Source organism: Lepisosteus platostomus, chromosome 22, assembly GCF_059453375.1.
Source record: "Lepisosteus platostomus isolate fLepPlt1 chromosome 22, fLepPlt1.hap1, whole genome shotgun sequence".
Classification (NCBI taxonomy): Eukaryota; Metazoa; Chordata; class Actinopteri; order Semionotiformes; family Lepisosteidae; genus Lepisosteus; species Lepisosteus platostomus.
Window position 1 is genome coordinate 9,934,205 of NC_142632.1, and position 17,103 is coordinate 9,951,307.

At 47.1% G+C, this 17,103-nt stretch overlaps 2 protein-coding genes across 6 annotated transcripts in view; one reads left to right on the plus strand and one right to left on the minus strand.

Moving 5' to 3' along the window:
* LOC148643431 (protein-tyrosine sulfotransferase 1) overlaps positions 1 to 5,348 on the plus strand; it is a 41,854-nt gene extending 36,506 nt beyond the window's left edge. For all 4 annotated transcript variants that reach the window (XM_088616493.1, XM_088616497.1, XM_088616495.1 and 1 more), the window contains 2 exons: positions 2,437 to 2,514; positions 4,794 to 5,348. In XM_088616493.1, the coding sequence (XP_088472619.1) occupies positions 2,437 to 2,472 (36 nt within the window). In that variant the 3' untranslated portion in view covers positions 2,473 to 2,514; positions 4,794 to 5,348. The remainder of the gene's footprint in view (positions 1 to 2,436; positions 2,515 to 4,793) is intronic.
* Positions 5,349 to 6,303: 955 nt separating this feature from the next.
* The window catches only part of sgsm2 (small G protein signaling modulator 2), a 65,736-nt gene continuing 54,936 nt past the window's right edge, over positions 6,304 to 17,103 (minus strand). For both annotated transcript variants that reach the window (XM_088616488.1, XM_088616487.1), the window contains 9 exons: positions 16,704 to 16,832; positions 16,070 to 16,252; positions 14,916 to 15,290; positions 14,350 to 14,474; positions 13,272 to 13,354; positions 12,669 to 12,778; positions 11,601 to 11,697; positions 10,880 to 11,047; positions 6,304 to 9,869 (listed from right to left, as the gene is read on the minus strand). In XM_088616488.1, coding sequence (XP_088472614.1) covers positions 9,781 to 9,869; positions 10,880 to 11,047; positions 11,601 to 11,697; positions 12,669 to 12,778; positions 13,272 to 13,354; positions 14,350 to 14,474; positions 14,916 to 15,290; positions 16,070 to 16,252; positions 16,704 to 16,832 — 1,359 coding nt within the window. In that variant the 3' untranslated portion in view covers positions 6,304 to 9,780. The remainder of the gene's footprint in view (positions 9,870 to 10,879; positions 11,048 to 11,600; positions 11,698 to 12,668; positions 12,779 to 13,271; positions 13,355 to 14,349; positions 14,475 to 14,915; positions 15,291 to 16,069; positions 16,253 to 16,703; positions 16,833 to 17,103) is intronic.

The following is a 17,103-nucleotide window of genomic DNA, read 5'->3' on the forward strand; positions in this document are numbered from 1 at the left end:
TCTGCACCTTCTTGTTTCAGATTTTGTTTGTTTCAGAATCAATGCCGTAGTGTCTGTTGCTTGCGTTTGTGTTCTGTTCTCCCTTCGTCGATAACGATGATCCACTCTCCATTCCCCTGAACTCGCTGTGTAAATGATTCTGAACAGTTCTGCATCAGCTCTCTCTCCTCTCATCTCCAATAGCTTAGCTGTTTCCTTGCTTTTTTAAAAAAAATCTTCCAAAGCCTTAAATCAACCTGAGCTCTTTTTTCCCCCCCCAAGTGTTGTGGAAGTATACTGCCCCCTCAATGATCAAAGGAAACGAGCAGGAGTTCAGGGAGTTAAAAATGAGGGAATCTGATTTTGCTTTGATTGATGATGGAATCTGCCTCAGTCAGAGGTGGAAGTATAGAGAACGGGTGCACTCGATTCCAAGAAGGCTTGAAATACAGGCCCTGCCGGTGTTCAGTTGATCCATCTAGGGGACCTTGGCCACCCTGCAGAGTGTTCGCCAAGATACTGGGCCACCTTAGGCAAGGGGCAGTAACCACCTCCTTACCACTGACTGGCTGAAGGATCTGTGATTGCCCGTGGCTCAACATGTTCTTCTGTTACTGCCATTGGAGCCCTTTTCAGTGTTCACTTTATCCTCCAGGAGACCGAGGCCAATATAGTCAAGGTAACCTGGGCAGCCTGCCCAAAACCGTTAAATGGTTCACAGTGGTGCGTTCAGAAGGCAGTCTGTTACATGTCGAACTGCAGAGACCCGTTCTAAGTTCCGTGTTGGACTGGGTCCAGCTGACTGGTTCTGTTCCGAAAGCTGTTGCAGGGAACATGTGGCCCACAGTACCACGAAGTTCTGGTGTGGATACATGCCTGACTGTCTCTGCAGAGAGTCTGCCTGCATGCGGTCCCCCAGTATAATGGTTGTCTGCAGCTAACTGTGTAGTTAGTGAAGCCCTGTTAACTAAGGAATTGTGCTGCACAGCTGTGCTGTTGTGTTTTGTAAGTGTGTTGAAGTAGCTTTGTGGGCTTTGAATAGGTATTGCCTCGTTTTAAAGCACTTTTTGTTGTTTCAACCTTACCAGCAAGCTGTATTGGTAAGTGAGATTTAAGGAGAAAAAATAAACCTTAATCTGTTTTAAGTCTAGACCTTCAGGAGTTTGTAATCCCTGACATATATACGAGGTTTTATAAAACAAGGAAAGGGCTGGTGTTTTTATGGGGCCGAATGCTGTGAAAGAGCACAGGCTTATGATCTAATTAGCACCACGAAGCCTGAAAACAGTAATTTAACTGCAGCCAAGCACTGCTCTGTTTATGCTGCTTTTGAAGAAGCGGGTTTAAAGAGATTGCAGGGCCAAGATGAATCTAAATATTAGGGCGTGATTGTAGGTCAGGCACTCTCACTTGCCTGTGCAGGTGAGCTGGGAGCTCTCGCACAGAGGGTTTCTCCAATAACTGATACCTTCTGCTCATTCTGATTGACACCGCACCCCTTCAGACCAGTGCAATGAACCCTGGTTATAAGTGGTTTCAGTTTCCCTTGCAGGAGAAGATGCCCAAAGTGGCTGAAATTAGACTCAACGAGTTTTGCAGTTTTGCCGAATGACTGCGGTTCTGCTCTGAGCTTTCAGTGTTGATGGCCCATTCTTGTGCAGAATTCCTCGAGTAGGTTTGCATTTGAAAGCAAGAACCGTCTCCAGTGAGGTTCTTGGGCTCCTCTACCCTGTCTGGGGGTGGAGCTCTACGCAGATGTCGTGATTTCTGCGGTTTGTCACCTTGCCTCAGGCTCTAAAGGATTCTCCTTCAGAATAAGAGGTGTAGTTTAATAACTCGCCTTGCCTGGAGTTAAAGGTTTTGTTTTACCTTCCTGCAGTAGCTTTATAGTTTCTTGCTGCTGCATTCAAATAATAAATATCGTAATGAGCAGTAAGGTTGAACCAAATGGAGAGGAGGGTCACATCTGCACAAATACGACCCACCTGTACATGTTTTAAACCTCCCCCCCAGTCTCAGGGGCCCACTGTGAAGCCTACAGACCTATGACTAAGTTGCATGTGCTCACTGGGAGTAATCCTCACCTGAAAAAGGTAGAATGTAAATGTTTGCTGTGTGGGTGTTGCATTCAGGGCCATAAAAGAGTTGTGCTGCTCTGGAGACAGTCTCCTACAATATGGTGAATGGCGAACGTTGAAGGGTTTAATAGGCCTTGGAGCCAGGCTGTGGAAGCCTGCTGTAGGACAGCAGGACACCAGCACAGATGGACAGAGCAAAGACCGTCTCTACTGACCAAGAGAGGAGCAAGGACTCGAGAGGACACGAGACAGGGTTTGGAGCACAGGGAGTCACGGCCAGTCTGTTGGGGGCAGAGAAGGGAGGGCAGTATAGGAGAGGAATCAAAAGGTGTGTCCAACTCAACAACTCTCTCCAACTCGATGTCTTCTCTCTTTTCAGATCCTGAAATCTCCAGAAAAACCACATCCCAGTTAATGTGGAGGAAGGAGAGGACTCCGCTCTGGGAAAAGAATCCAAGTGTGTTGCAAACGCCTTTTCCTCACTGACATTTCTTGTTTCTCTCTCAGGCCTGGGGCCCCGTTTCTCAAAAGGAGTTGCATACAAAAGTCTAAATATGTTTGAAAAGGAGCAGGGAATTAAACATTTCACTTGCATGATTATTCTCTAAAATGAAATCTCATTTAATTCTGGCTGAATTTAATCCTGTCGTTTCCAAAGCTTAAAAAAAACTTCACTTTAAATATCAGCAACTCTTTGCAGAGTCTTACCCTGGTTGTAGGCATTGACTGAGTTATTTTATTAGAAAGGTTTACTAACTTTATCTAGGACTTGATTACCTGCTTTATGTTCTTTTTGTATTTCTTCCTCTTGCCAACATGGGATTTTGCAGTGGTTCCTCATGGCTGGCCGTGAGAAAGCACAGTACGGATGTGTACATGTTGCACAGGCTTGAGTGCAGCGTCTCCGAGTATTGTGCTATGCTAATTTACCCCCACCTCGCCACCTAGTGGTTAGTTAACATAACAGCAAAGACAATGGGCGTCCGTGAAGGACTGAGTGACTTCCCCATTGTAACCTCCTGTTTTGAACACATCCGTATTTCAGCAGCTAGATCCTAATGAATGCTCTAAAGGAATGAAACTTTTATATTTAATGTTTTACGTTTTCCCTTTATTGCTGAGGGAATGGCAGCCCAGCAAGGAGAATAAGCTATCCAAGCCTCACTATTGCGAAGTCCGCGCTCGGGAGTTTAGTTGCTGGGTGTAGATGGGGAGGCAGGATGTGAGAGATAGTCGTCAGGGAGGTCCCGGGTGCGACTTGTATACTCGTCAGCAGATATGTGCAAGACTAGGATCAAACCTTCCACTCAAATGTGTGTTATAATCCCCATGAACAAACAATAAGGAAAATGCTATTAGCTAGACTTTTAAAAGAGTAGCTTGCTTTCACAGCCTGCTTTTATGGTTTGGGGAGCAGAACGTTTGATTAAAATGCTAATATCGAGTTTGTCGGTCTTTCTGTGATGGGGGGGAAACTGCCTCCTGCCTCTTTAATGAGTTTCTGTTTCCTTAAGAGACAAGGGTGGAGATGTTTGTGTGATCTGGAGCTGACTGTGCTTTTTGAAATGCAGTCAGCATGGTGGATCATTAAATATTTAATTAAGCAATTTAGCACAGACCTTTTAGACGAAAGGGACAGTGTTCTAATGTTGCGTTTTGGCTGCAGCAAAGATATTTGCCAAAAGGTATTGCTCCCTTAATGTAATTTCACTCCATCCACCTATTTTCTGACGGTGTCTTCACATTCGGGATCGCAGGGGAGCTATGGCCTATCCCAGCAAGCAATAGGTGCAAGATGGGATACCGCTATGGACGTCAGTCCGTTGCAGGGCAGAGACAGACATAGACACACACTTGCACCAGGGCCAATTCTCCCACAGTCCAAAGACATAATGGCGGGTTGAAACGCAGAGAAAACCCTCACGAACTTGGGGAGAACATGCAAACTCCACCCAGGCAGCCCCCTGGGTCTAAAATTGAACTTGGGGACCCAGAGCTGGGAGACGACAATGCTGACCACAGGGCCTCCCATGTCACCCCATGGCCTGCAGTAACGCTGGGGGAATGGCTCTGCATGCTTGCCTGAGCACTCTCTCTTACTTGGCAGCTTGTTAGGATGCTGCTCTTACAATCTAAACTGCTCCTCCTGCAGCAAGTCTTCCATTGTGTTCTAGTTCACTGCTCTCCTTTCTCTAAGAACATATGAATTGCTAACAGCAGCCACTTGAACCTCCTGGAGTTCTTTCTGATGTATGACCATTGGAAAATACAGGATGATTTGACTTTTTACTTTGGTGGAGTTTATCAGGGCCTCAATGACTGGAGGTGACCCAACACTGTTAAATGTGCATGACTGTGAATTACATCATGACTTCCTGGTTAGTGGTCTTCTAAACACATGTAGGTGGTGTAACAAAACAATAATAGTATCTTTAGTATTTAATAGTATGTTTATCATATGCTGTGGAGCCACTAAGGAATATTTAGTTTAATATTTAGTGTTTTTAACAACACATTAGGGATCGCCTCCAGAAAGGTAACCAAAAATGTTTTGAAAAAAAACGCTTTGTACAAGGCTTTGAAAGTAAAGCTATCTCTTGAAACATCCCAAGGCTTATCGGCGTATAGCTAATAGTGTTCAATGAAGTTAAAGTTGATTGTTGCTGTTCGTGCTTCTCCAACACATTGCAAACTCTTTTAGACCCGTTTTTTTTTTTCCTGCTGCTGTTTTTCCAGGAAGGAGCATCACAGTGCGGATGGATGCCATCAGTTTTGTGCTGGAATGTAGCCCTGGGAAGACATGCAGTGCTCTGATGGACACACCGGGATCCAAGTGCATTTTCCATGAACTTGAATCGGGCTCCCCGCCTGGGACCAGTGCTCTCCCAGTATGGAGAGGTCATCTGGGCCTTTGTCGTACTGTATCCAATGCCTCCTTCGCGGTGTGGACGCGCAGTATCGTTGCTCTGTCGTTTTTATTTTGGCGCGCCATACTCGTTGGGATTCGCGTTCGTCTTTTCTTTCCACGTTGTCTGTAATTCTGTTGTAAAACGAGCATTGCATCACTGTCAAGAGTGAACTGATTTTTGAGTTTTGCCCCAGAGGATGCAGTATCTTTTATTTTTTTTTAAATGTGCGTGTATGGTGCAATTTCATGGGTACTGATGTACAAGGCGGGGCGGGTGAAAGGGTTGACTGCAGTTTGTTTAAAATTTTTGTAACCAGTCATCACTATGGAAGTGATCTTTTTGTATTTGGGGACCAGTAATTAAATGAATGTGTTTAATGAAAGCAGCCTTTTTCCCCCGTTTTCCCTGCAGTTTCAGGAGTGTAGATCCCCCCCCCCCCCTCAGCTCATTTTTCCCATTGCAGTAACCTGGATTTTTCACACAGTGAAGGTGTGGGTTCGCTGTGCCTCCTTTTGCTCCTGTCCTCTGCTCTCTCAGCCAGGCTAGACTTGTGCCTTTTTTGTTTTCCAAGGAAAAGTGGTTCTCAGGAGCTTGGTGACAAATACCTGCTGGACATCTTGATTTCCGAAGCAGGAATCGGACAGCCAGAGCTGATTAGGTCAAGTTAAGGAACAGGGCCCATGGCCAGGGAAAACCAGAAACCTCTGGTGTCCCTCAGACCCACTCACACAGGACCCTTCTCTCGATGATCTTGCAGGACCCTGCTGCCCTAAGAACATAACGTTCTTAGAAAACAGACTGGATATATATCCATTCATTTTATAACTGCTTCTTCCACTAGAGGGTCACAGGGGAGCTACATCTTGTCAAGGAACACCCACACGTACACACCCTCCACCCCAGGGAAAAGTTTCAGAGACGTCGACCTACCAGCATCTCTGAGAGGTGGGAGGAAACTGGAACACCTGGAAGAAACCAGTAGGGAAGAACATACACACTCCTCCCCCCCCCCCCCCCCCCCAATCTAGAATTGAACCAGGAGCCACGAGGCTGCGAGACAGTTGTGCTAACCCACCCCCCAACTCCTCTCGTGCTGCACATTGGCTATATTAAAATGAATCTATCAGAGCTACACTAAAGGTCTGATCTATCTAGACCAGGCTTTAATTCCTACAGTCTTTACCTTTGCCTATTCAAGATGATGTCCTGTAACCCCTGGGAGTCAGGGGAGCAGAGGTCAAGCAACCAGTCATGAAAATCACTTGGCTCTTCTGTGCCACCTGGTGGTGAATGATGTCAGAACACCCTGAAGATAGAGCACACTTGATACTCCCACCTAAATTGGAATGAGACAGCCTTTTTTATTGATATGTTACATTCAAGATAATACTTGAATCAATCCTTAATAATACATAAATTATCATTCAAATGTTTGTTTCCAAATAAAATTTAAAAAAAAAATCAGTGCACGACCTTCATAAAGAACACATAACAGTCGACAAATAACGAACATTTCCCCCTGGTGAAAGCTGTAGTTCTGTAGGATACAGGACACCTGGCTTAGAAATACATTCTGAAAAACACCACAGTCTCCTTAAACCTCTTTTTCCATTTCCCCACTTGAGAGAGGGAGAAAGAACAAATAAAACAGTTCACAACATAAATAAAAAAAAAAGCATGTCATCTTAAATAGAGCATACAGTCTTTCCGAAACATGGTTCGAGATTGCACATCTGTCCCTGCTAAGAGACGTTCCCGAAGGCTTTGGAAACGGCGAGAGACAAGGGAAAAGGGCTCGACTATGGGTGGCGCGGAGGATACTCTGAAAACCACCCGCATCCAAAAATACATCTATTTGGAAAGTCAGAATGTCGTTCACTCTCACTTGTATTAACCCTTTACTAGTTGGACCCTCGCTGTCTGGGTTCTGTCAGCAGGTGGCGCAAACGAAGCTGCTCTTGCATCATGCCATAACGCCATCATAGTGAACAGCTCAGTTACCCTTTTGTACATATTGCAATGCATATGGGAAAAACAGATACAGTCCGACTCTATTGTAAGAACACCAAGCTGGTAATAAATAAGAGTGATAGCTCTATACCAACACCTTCTCCTGTTTACTAAAAGGAAATTATTATTAAAGATACATGGCAATTTCAGTACCAGCATACATGTGCAAAAAAAAAACAACCTTACCCATCTCATCTGTGATACAATAACTACTTCTCTCCAGCTGCCTGTACAAAACCACCTCCAAAGGAAGAGTACACTGTTGATTAAGGTTCATGCAGACAAAAAAGTGCCGTTAAACCTTGACATCCCCACACTGGAGCTGCTGGAGCTCAGCTGAGACACATCTGCAAGAATCCCTCTTGCAGCTTCTGGCAACACTCAATTGGAAAAGTGTTTTCTTTTCTCTTTTTAGTTTTATTTTGGAGTTGTGCATCGTTAACTATGGAACTGAGATCAGGATAATTCTGAACGCTGGCTTGCCGGGCACGAAATCCCGCCAGCTCAACAGGACTGTGGCCAATTGAACTGGCACAGCCCCTAGAAGAGCACTATGTGACACAGGTGATGCATTCAACAGCTGCATATAAGACTTCCACCCTCAGCCGAGCAGAACGAAAGTGAGTGAAGGTTTAGGCTCTGGCACCATGCAAAGGCACTCCAAAAAAATAAAAATCCGTTACAAAAGATCTATTGGTCATTCCTGACGCCTGATATCATGATTATGCTTTTGAGATTCTGCTTTATAGAATATTTTTAATATTCTATCATGTTCTCCTACCCTAAGGAGATTAAAAAAAAAACATAAAGCTAGATGCATTTCATTCAAACACGCGTTTGATTTTGAGCAAGCTAAAATTAATAAACAAATCCTTGACAGACTTGACACAAAGCTGCAGTGGTTTTCTACCTCTTCATTCACCATCAGTCTGCCTGTGCTGGTGAGGGCCGCAAAGATTTGGTCTGCATTTCAGTTAAGTGGCATTTGTTCATTGTGCAACACTTAAAACCACAAAGCTATAAAAACAACCACACACCTCTCCAAAAACTGGAAATGTAGGGACATGTGATCCTGGTTCGTGCTATCGCTGGTTGAGAACTGAATTTTGTGCTGTTGGCAACAAGGCGCAGAGCCAGTGCCCGGCCCTTCCAGACACTTGTGAAGAGTCGGACCCGGGCGTGAGACCACTTTGACAGAGGCGAGGCAACGTTTGGTCCCACGATCCACCTCTGTTGCAAAGTGCTGCACCACAACACTGCTGCAATATCAATTTTCAACAGGGCCCAGATTGCTTTGCCTGTTGGCTGCCTCTGACCTCCAAATCAATGCACTTTATTGGCATCGCCAGGTGTTTGCTGAAATCTTGGCACCCACAACAAGGACTGAAGCTCTTGAATACTTGGGGAAGCAATCTGGACTAGACTTTGGACCACTAAGAGGAAAATCCTCCTGGTTCAGACTACCTGTGCTACTGTAAATCACAGCCTCCTATCCCTTCAGCAGCTAATGTATCAGGAAGGAGCTGAGCTTGTAAAAACTGAGTGCAGGTTCTACAGAACTGATTCATAAGTACCCTACACCCGTTTCTGGGATTCATTTCACTGGAACCCAGCTAGAGACAAAATTACAAATTTGTATTGGCACACATTGAGAATCGTGTTGATTTTACAGGAGAAAAAAAAGCTAAAAGCTTTCCCTATGGATAGTCATATTCCCCACAATAGAAATGGACAAGAATTGCTCGCTTTTTGGATGGTTTAAGAAAATAGAAAGACCATAACAAAAAAAAACTATAGAGAATGGAATACTTGAAAAAAGTGTCAATTCCAAATACATTAACAGTTCCTAAAAATGGCACAGTTCTGTTGGTCACAAAGTATGCATTTTTTCTTCTCCTCTTGATTCTGGCAGCGAAAGGCGTTTGTCTGACTCACCTTATCTGGCAGCCATAAGCCTGTACACAGGGGTCCTGGGGGCAGGCCTTCAGCCAGGGGGCACAGGAAGGAGGCAACACTGAAACGGAGACCCTGCCGCTGGGAAGACACCTTGGCAGGCGTTCGGCAGGAGAGCGGCGCCGCGCCTGCTTCGGCCTGCGCGCACAAACGCCCAGACGCAGTTTTCTCCCTCCCGCCCACTGTCTTCCCCCCTCACCCCCCCTCAACGGGAGAGTGAATACCATTGGATTCAAGCGAAATGGGCACTGGGAAGTGTGGCTTAAGGTAACGAGAGGCTGGAAGGTTACGACGCAGGGCTTGGTCCACTGTAAACTGTAACTGTAAACCGCAACGATCTAGAACGATCCAAAGTGCGCGCGCACGAGTTCTTTTCAGCAGTTTTTTTTGTTGTTGAAATTGGGTCACAGTGGGAGAGAATGCCGGGGGGCATGCACAGGGAACAGTCTGGTCACCTATTAAGACCTGCTGGGTTCCATCCAGTACAGACGCAGGCAGGTGGACAGACAGGCCAGGCTAGGCCAGCTCCTTCCTGGATTTCACCCATCAGGACCCCATCAGAGCCCTGTATCCCCTTGCCCACATCCATCCAGCCCCCTTGGGCCTTTGGAACAGAGGGGTGTTTTGCAGTGCAGTCTGTCAGTCCTGGCTGGAGCTGCTGCAGAGGCCAGTCACTCCCCTGAGAGGAACGGACGGGAGCTTCTCGGAACAGTCAAGGCGGGACAGCTGAGAAGGAGGGAGGTCTCTCTCTTTTTTGCTTCCCAGGGTCCCCTTTCTCCGGGACCCCCGGGCCGCTCAGCGACACCTCCCCCCCCAACCCCAGCCGCGCCGCTCCCGCCTGCCCCCCGAGCTCACTTGTTCTCGATGAGAGTCTGCACTTTGTGCACCAGCTCCCTGGCCAATCGCAGAATCTGCTGCACGTCGTGCCGCTCGGCCATTTCTGCAAGACAAGAGGCAGAGCCATGGAGGGAGGGGACGAGATCCGGGAACAGAGCAACGACTTGGGAGTGAAGGCAGTCTAGTTCACGGTGCTCGCAGGAACGAGGAGGGTTGGGGTTAACGAGAGGAGGGCATTCGGCCACTCTTGCCCGATCAATTTAGCAGTTAATTGATCCCAGGATCTCATCCCGCTGTTTCGTGAAGGAAGCCACAGCACCACCAGCTGGAGTGGCTTGTTCCACTCACCCACAACCCATAGAGATCACAACAAGAATCTGGAAGGCAGGCAGAAATGATCATCCCTTCCTGTACAAAAACAGGAAGTCAGCCTTCATTTCTTTCTTGAGTAGCTGCAATTCCCTCCTCCTCGCGTCTCAGCTCGCTACGACTGTAACCTGACCTCCTCACCCCTGCGGCTGGGCTGCCGTCTCTGTCAAGCCAGCTTGAGTCAAACAGTTTTATGCCCTTTTAACTCAGAAACCACCAGCAATATAAATGTATACTATTTTTTCTATAATTTCTTCATTTCTGGACACTCCACTCAGATAACTCCACTGAGATAACGGCAGCCAGAGTGCACCAGTGCGCTCACACACACACCAGCTCTCAGTGGGGAGGAGAGCAGAGTGAAGCCAGTTTAGAGATGGGGATTATTAGGAGGCCATGATTTTTGAAGGTCAGGGGGATATTTGGCCAGGAGGCTGGGGTAACACCCCTACTCTTTTTGAGAAATACCCTGGGGTTTTTTAATGACCACAGAGAGTCAGGACCTCGATTTTACATCTCATCTGAAGGACGGCGGCTTTTCACAGTATAGTGTCCCCGTCACTATACTGGGGCATTAGGACCCACACAGACTGCTGGTTGAGCGCCCCCTACTGGTCCCACAGCAGCAGCCCAAGCTTTCCCAGGAGGTCTGCCATCCAGGCACTGGCCAGGCTCGCACCAGTGGGTGGCCAGTTGTCTAAAGCTCCTGAAACTGCAGCCGTCCCCCCAGCGAGCCTCTCTCACCATTGAAGAACTTGATGATGTCCGTGAAATCCATGTTGTTGTCCAGAATGATCTCCCGGTAGACCTCCACCAGGGCCAGAGCCATGAAGAGGACGAAATGCTCCGAGGAAATGTGCCGCGCTGCCCAGATCACCTCCCACGCCTCGAACAGGTCCTCGTACAGCAGCTCTGAGAAAGAAAAGGCCTCTGTCAGCGAGATACTGCGAGAGACTGCGGCCACACTGCTCCCAACAGGCTCAGCGGAGGGGCCAGACAGATTCCAGGAACTCTTTCCAAATTCTGCAGAAATTATTGTATTTTCTTTTATAGAGTTAGATCATATAAGATCATAAGAAAAGTTTCAAATGACGGCCATTCAGCCTATCAAGCCTGTTTGCTAGTTAGCAGATCACCCATTCAACAATCGCACCCAGCTGTTTCCTGAAGAAAGCCAGGGTATTGGCTTCAACAAAGAGGCCGGGAAGCTTGCTCCACACTCCCACAACCCTTTGGGTAAAGAAGCACCACCTGTTCTCAGTAATAAATGTGCCGCCGCCACCACCACCTGTGTCCTGTGGTTAGTGATTCATGGTTCATCCTGACCACACACGCATCCCCGCAGCGTATCCATCAGAGACTGACGCTTGATATTTCTTGATATTTTCATTCAAGGAAGAGGTCAGTTTCAAGAGAAAGAAGCCTTCCGGTGAGAGTTCTGTGGCCGGCGTCTTGCAGACGGTACCTCTTTTGAAATCCAGCAGGAACCAGCGGTAGCAGAAGTAGAAGTGTGTGTAGTCTCCATTTTGGTGCATCAGCTCAAACAGCTCCGAGTCCAGAATCTGTAGGACAGGAAGAGGAAGGGAACAACACATCTGATCTTCCTCCAGTTCTGCAGACCTGTACCCTACACCCCCCCGTTTCTGGGACTTGTTTCACTGGAACCCAGCTTGAGACAAAATGACAAATTGGCACTGGCACACATCGAGAAACGTGTTTTTATCTCCTGGTAAAAGCAGGGACGGAGAAGCACAGTGAGTACGTCTCTGGTCTATCTGGTTGTGGGTTCGAGCCTTTTGTTGGCAGACGTCTTTCAGCTAACATTTTCAAAACATTACAGATTTTATTTTCCTGACAGGGAAGACAGAAGCTCCGAAAACCACTTTAAAGGGGTGGGTGGAGGCTGCTACCTCCTTGTCTTCTGTTTGGTTGGGCTATTTTAATGAGATCTTACTTTATAACGATCCATGGCATGATGTTGGACTGGGACACTGCTATTGATGAAGTAGACCATTCTGTAAAGACCTGGCTTAGCGTGCTTCATTATACACGGTATTGCACTGTACTTTGTGATAAATAAAATACAGAGCAGGAAAAAACATTTGTGGGGATTATGGTAACTATTGTCCATTTGTTCCCTCTCCTCGGGGGTGGATTTTAAAATAGAAAATAATAAGAATGTTCACAAGAAAATGCCAGGAATGCTACAGACTCCAATACTCGTCTGTTGTGTTTTTAGTTCTTCTCAGTTTAAATAATTCAGTCAGGTAAATCATTTTCATTCCGGAAAAGAATAATTTTTTGCGAGTCATCAGTGCTCTCTTCGGTTTAAATGAAAGTTCCTTCGTCACACAGTGCGAGATGAAATTTATTTCAGTACGAGTTTGAGTCAGAGAGCTCATTTCGTCTCATCCTATCGCTCAAAAATGCAAAGCAATGTAGTCTTTGTGGATTATTTTCGTGACTGTTTTGTCTTCATTAACAGGTTTTTGACAAACATTCTCACTATCATCCAAATGAACACTGCACACACCTGGATAAGAGACCTCATGTTGGCGAAGTGTGTGTCCATAGCTCCACCGTTCGGGAAGTTCTGGCTCATTTTCTTCATCAGCTGCGTGAAACAGCTGTATGCAAGGCATTCTGGGAAGGAACACAAAGAATGTGTCAATATTTCATACAGAGGCCTCAACCTCACACATTAATGCCCTACAGCACAGAGAGGCCTGTGGATCAAGTCAAATCCTCCCTGAGTTTTCTGTAGGGACCAGAAATACCCCTCTTTAGGCCCCAAGGCCTAATGTGAAGCATCTGTGTGGTGGAGGTGTAATGCATGTTTCTGAAATCCTGATTGAGAAAAATTAGTAACAGGAAAAGATCTGGCTCTGCTAGCGATGGTGACAGCAATTATTAATGCAAAAAGTTATAAAAAGGATATAAACATATAATATCTAAATTTTTAACATCTGTTAACATCTGTGTTCGACTCCGCTGAAGTGAGCAGAGAAGAGGGAGCAGAGTTTGGACTGAGAGAACACACGTAAGCCCTGTTCAGCCCTTCTGACCAATGGCAACATGGAATGTCAAATGGGCAAAGCATGCACATATTCGTCGGGCAGGCAGGGGGCGCTCTCACCATCATCCAGTATGACCATGAGAGGGGCCAGGAGGTCGCACATACCCTGGACATAGCCCATCTCCAGGTGCTCCCACACGTAGCTGTGCAAGGAGAGAGGATCAGGGAGGGGGACGTCAAAAGATGAGGGACAACTACAAGACGTGCACGGCCCCCTACCACCAGCCTGTATTCCATCCGGTGGTCACATCTCTCTCATCAAATGCAAATTATGTACTCATCCATAACAAGAGAATGGCAAACTTGCCAACAGGCATTTCACCCTGCAACTCACAGCTGGCAGCCCACTGTAGATCAGCAGGTGTGAGCCTGGTCAGTACCTGGATGGGAGACCTCCTGGGGAAGCTAAGGCTGCTGCTGGAAGAGGTGTTAGTGGGGCCAGAAGGGGGCGCTCACCCTGTGGTCTGTGTGGGTCCCAGTGCCCCAGTATAGTGACAAGGACACTATACAGTATAATGGCGCCATCCTTCAGAAAACTGAGGTCCTGACTCATTAAAAATCCCAGGGCACTTCTTGAAAAGAGTGGCCTGGCCACATATCCCACTGCCCTTTACCAATCATGATCTCCTAATAATCCCCATCTCTGAACTGGCTTCATCACTCTGCTCTCCTTTGCTATACCCCTTTGGTTGTGGTGGAGGGGATCCCCATTACCTGTAAAGCACTTTGAGTGGAGTGTCAAGAAAAGCGCTTTATGAGTGTAAGAAATGATTGTTAATAAACTAATTCAGAGGACAAAAATAAGAGACATGACATTATAAACTGCTGCAAAACTGAATTGGAGCTAGCCACCTGTGTGCTTATTTAATAACCGTGAACCACAAGAAAATGAAACCAGCATCTCTTTTATTTAAGTCAAACTCAAACTACAATCAATGCCGGCAAATCTAATATCCATATAGATATCCATAGAGATACAACTCCAGATAGCAGATCAGAAAGCCTATTGCAGAACGGTCCACATTCCTGTGGCAGGCTGATACAACAACAATTCACTCACTCCAACTCTATGGATCAAAGGCACTGTCCTTTCACAGTTTCCAGGGGTAAAATACGGGAGAGCGGTATCTACGCTGACCTGCACATGATGTTCCGCAGCTTCTCCAGGTTGGCCTGTGTGAAGTAGTAGTAGTTGCGGTCACATCGCTGCACGTCCTTGTCGATCCTGTGCAGGTTCAGGGCCACCGTGTCCAGGAGCTCGATCTGGGGGAGACGGAGAGACCTGGCGGTGAGGAACGCAGCAGTGCCGCCATCACGACGGCGAGCGCTTCAGAGACGCGGTGGCCACGATCGCAGGGCTCTCCCCTCCCACCGCCAGGCAGTGGTCATTTCCTCAGAACCCAGACTGCTCCTTCTCCGACGGCAGTGCTCAGAGTATAACAATGCTACCGCCAGAGCAAAAACTCCCAAGTATAATAGCAATTGAGATGAAGCTGTCAGCTCAAACAGATGAGTTCAATGATTCATGCTAAATGATGACAGGATTGATTCAGGAATTTTAATAGGAAGACGTTTCTGCTTTCAAAACTCCAGGAACAACTTCTGCTTGTATCCTGTACTCAATAAGTGCTGCAAATTCAAAGTGATTACAGGTGTACAGTAAAAGCTGATGTGTGGGCAGGAGATCAGAAGTCCCTGTATTACCGTGTATGATGAGAGGGAGAGGGGTGCACCACCTGGCCCGGTCATCAGTCTGTCGACCTGACCGCAAAGCTGCTCCTCGCTCAGAGAGTCCTGTCGCCCCTGCTCTCCCAGCATGCTCTGCGCCCCCTCCTCCCCTGGCTCCTCCTCCATGCTCTGGGCGTCCTCGATGCTGGACATGATCTGCGAGTGGCCAGACGCTACCGAGTAATTCCGCGAGGAGGGGAGGCCCGAGTCTGGGGAGTCAAACTCCACCAGGGGGCGCTCGTCGGGTGCCAGGACTACGGGGGTCCCCACGTTCGTCAGAGTGGTTGTACCATCCTCCTGCCCCTGCAGGCCCCGTCCCCTGCTGTCCAGCTCTTCTACTGACATGAACACCTGAGAGAGAGAGAGGGAGGAGCAAGGGGGAGGGGAGAAGAACGACAATCACATTAACACACTAATCAAATAATAATAATCACGTTAAAATCCCATTCATCTGTACAGATGCTTATTCCAAACAAAGCACATGCAGACCAGAGCAGGACTTAAATGCTACCACATCTGTCAGTTCTGACTGCGCGACGGCTGCAATTTCTGCCACAGACACTACAGGGCGCAAACGCTTTGCGTACAGAGCATTCCTAATGCCTCGTTCTAAATAAGGAATCCCAGCCTCAGCTGCTGGAGGAGGGAGCAAATGGTTCATCTAAAAAACAGCTTAGAGCTTTATTCTATTGCAGTTCAAAAGAAAGCTCAGCTGATCGTTAACTACCCCTCCCACGCTCTTCATTTCCTTTTCCAATTGCTGCCTGCGGGGAGGTGTGCGAGAATGTCTGCGGCCAAGAAAAATGTCTACGAGAAATCCTTGGTTTCCTGTGCGATCGCTATGTTAAAGGCAGCAAAGTGACCGTTTCCTGTATGGGGCCATCGGATGTGCGATAAGGGCAGAGCCAGATGTGTGTATCTGTCCTGTTGCATGTCTAGGAAAATTGTATGTGACTCTTTCATGTAGTTTTGCATGGCAATACCAAAGCCAAAATTCCATCCGATTTGGACGGACAATAAATATATCTTATCTGAAGAAAAGGCCGTGATGGAATAGGACAGACAGATTATCACTCTGGCCACACCCAGGAGGTGCTCTGGGAGTCAGACAGGCGTGGGCGCCGGCTCGCCTCGTTGCTGATGGTGGAGTCTCGGTGGACCAGCCTCTGGACGTGGCTGTCGATGCTGCTGCCCGAGGAGAACTTGGCGAAGATGGCCGAGTGGGTCTCCTTCTCTCGCTGCTTCACGATCACCTCACAGGCCTTCCACTCCTCCATCACCTGCTGGTACTTGGCAGCAACCTTCTCGTCGATCTGGCAGGGGGAAAACGGGCAGAGCACGTCACCCGCCAGCCAACACGAAGGACCGACTCGCGCACTGAACGTCTGGAGGACAGGTTACATGTAACAGAGGTCTTGAACTGGTAGGACAAAGAGCTTTTGCCCCAGACTGCAACAGTATTTCTGCTCTTTGCTAAGTTTATAACAATCTAGCTGGGGTATGCGAAAAGACAAATTGCTAATGCAAAAAATTGTATATGGCTAATAAAGTGATCTTATCTGATCTCTTATCAGTTAAAGCTAATAAATATGAGCCCGGTGAGAATTAATATGGTCACAAATTCAATATGTTTTGTAACCCCAGGTTACGCTTCATTCTATTAAAAAAAGCGAGAAAGTGACAGCTATTTAACAGTTCCAAAAATATATCAATGGGATTAACACTGTCTGGCCAGCAGGTGTCACTGTTTGCTCTGCAGCATACCTGGGTCATCTCTTTCTTGCCCATGCCGAACTTGTAGTGCCCTAGCAGGAAGGGCCACACCTCCTTCCTGATCTTGTGCTCCACCCCACCGTAGTACACCAGTCGCAGCAGCTCCAGCTCCTTGTAGTTCTAGACACAGAGCGAACGAGAGAGTGGTCAGCAAGGCAGTCTGAAGTCTTAATGCCCCAGCTGTACGTCTGCAGAATTGTGCCATGAGTAGGAGGGCGGTTCCAGGAACCAGATAACAAGCTCATGGGTCTCCAGAAATAAAACAGCCCAGGAGATACTTGTTTACTCTTAAAAGTGCAACATATTTCCTGCAAGCTAAAGCTAACAAAAAAAAAGTCTGCTGAGAAAATTACAAAACATCTAGCATCTAGCCGTCTCCCTTTGGCGCTTT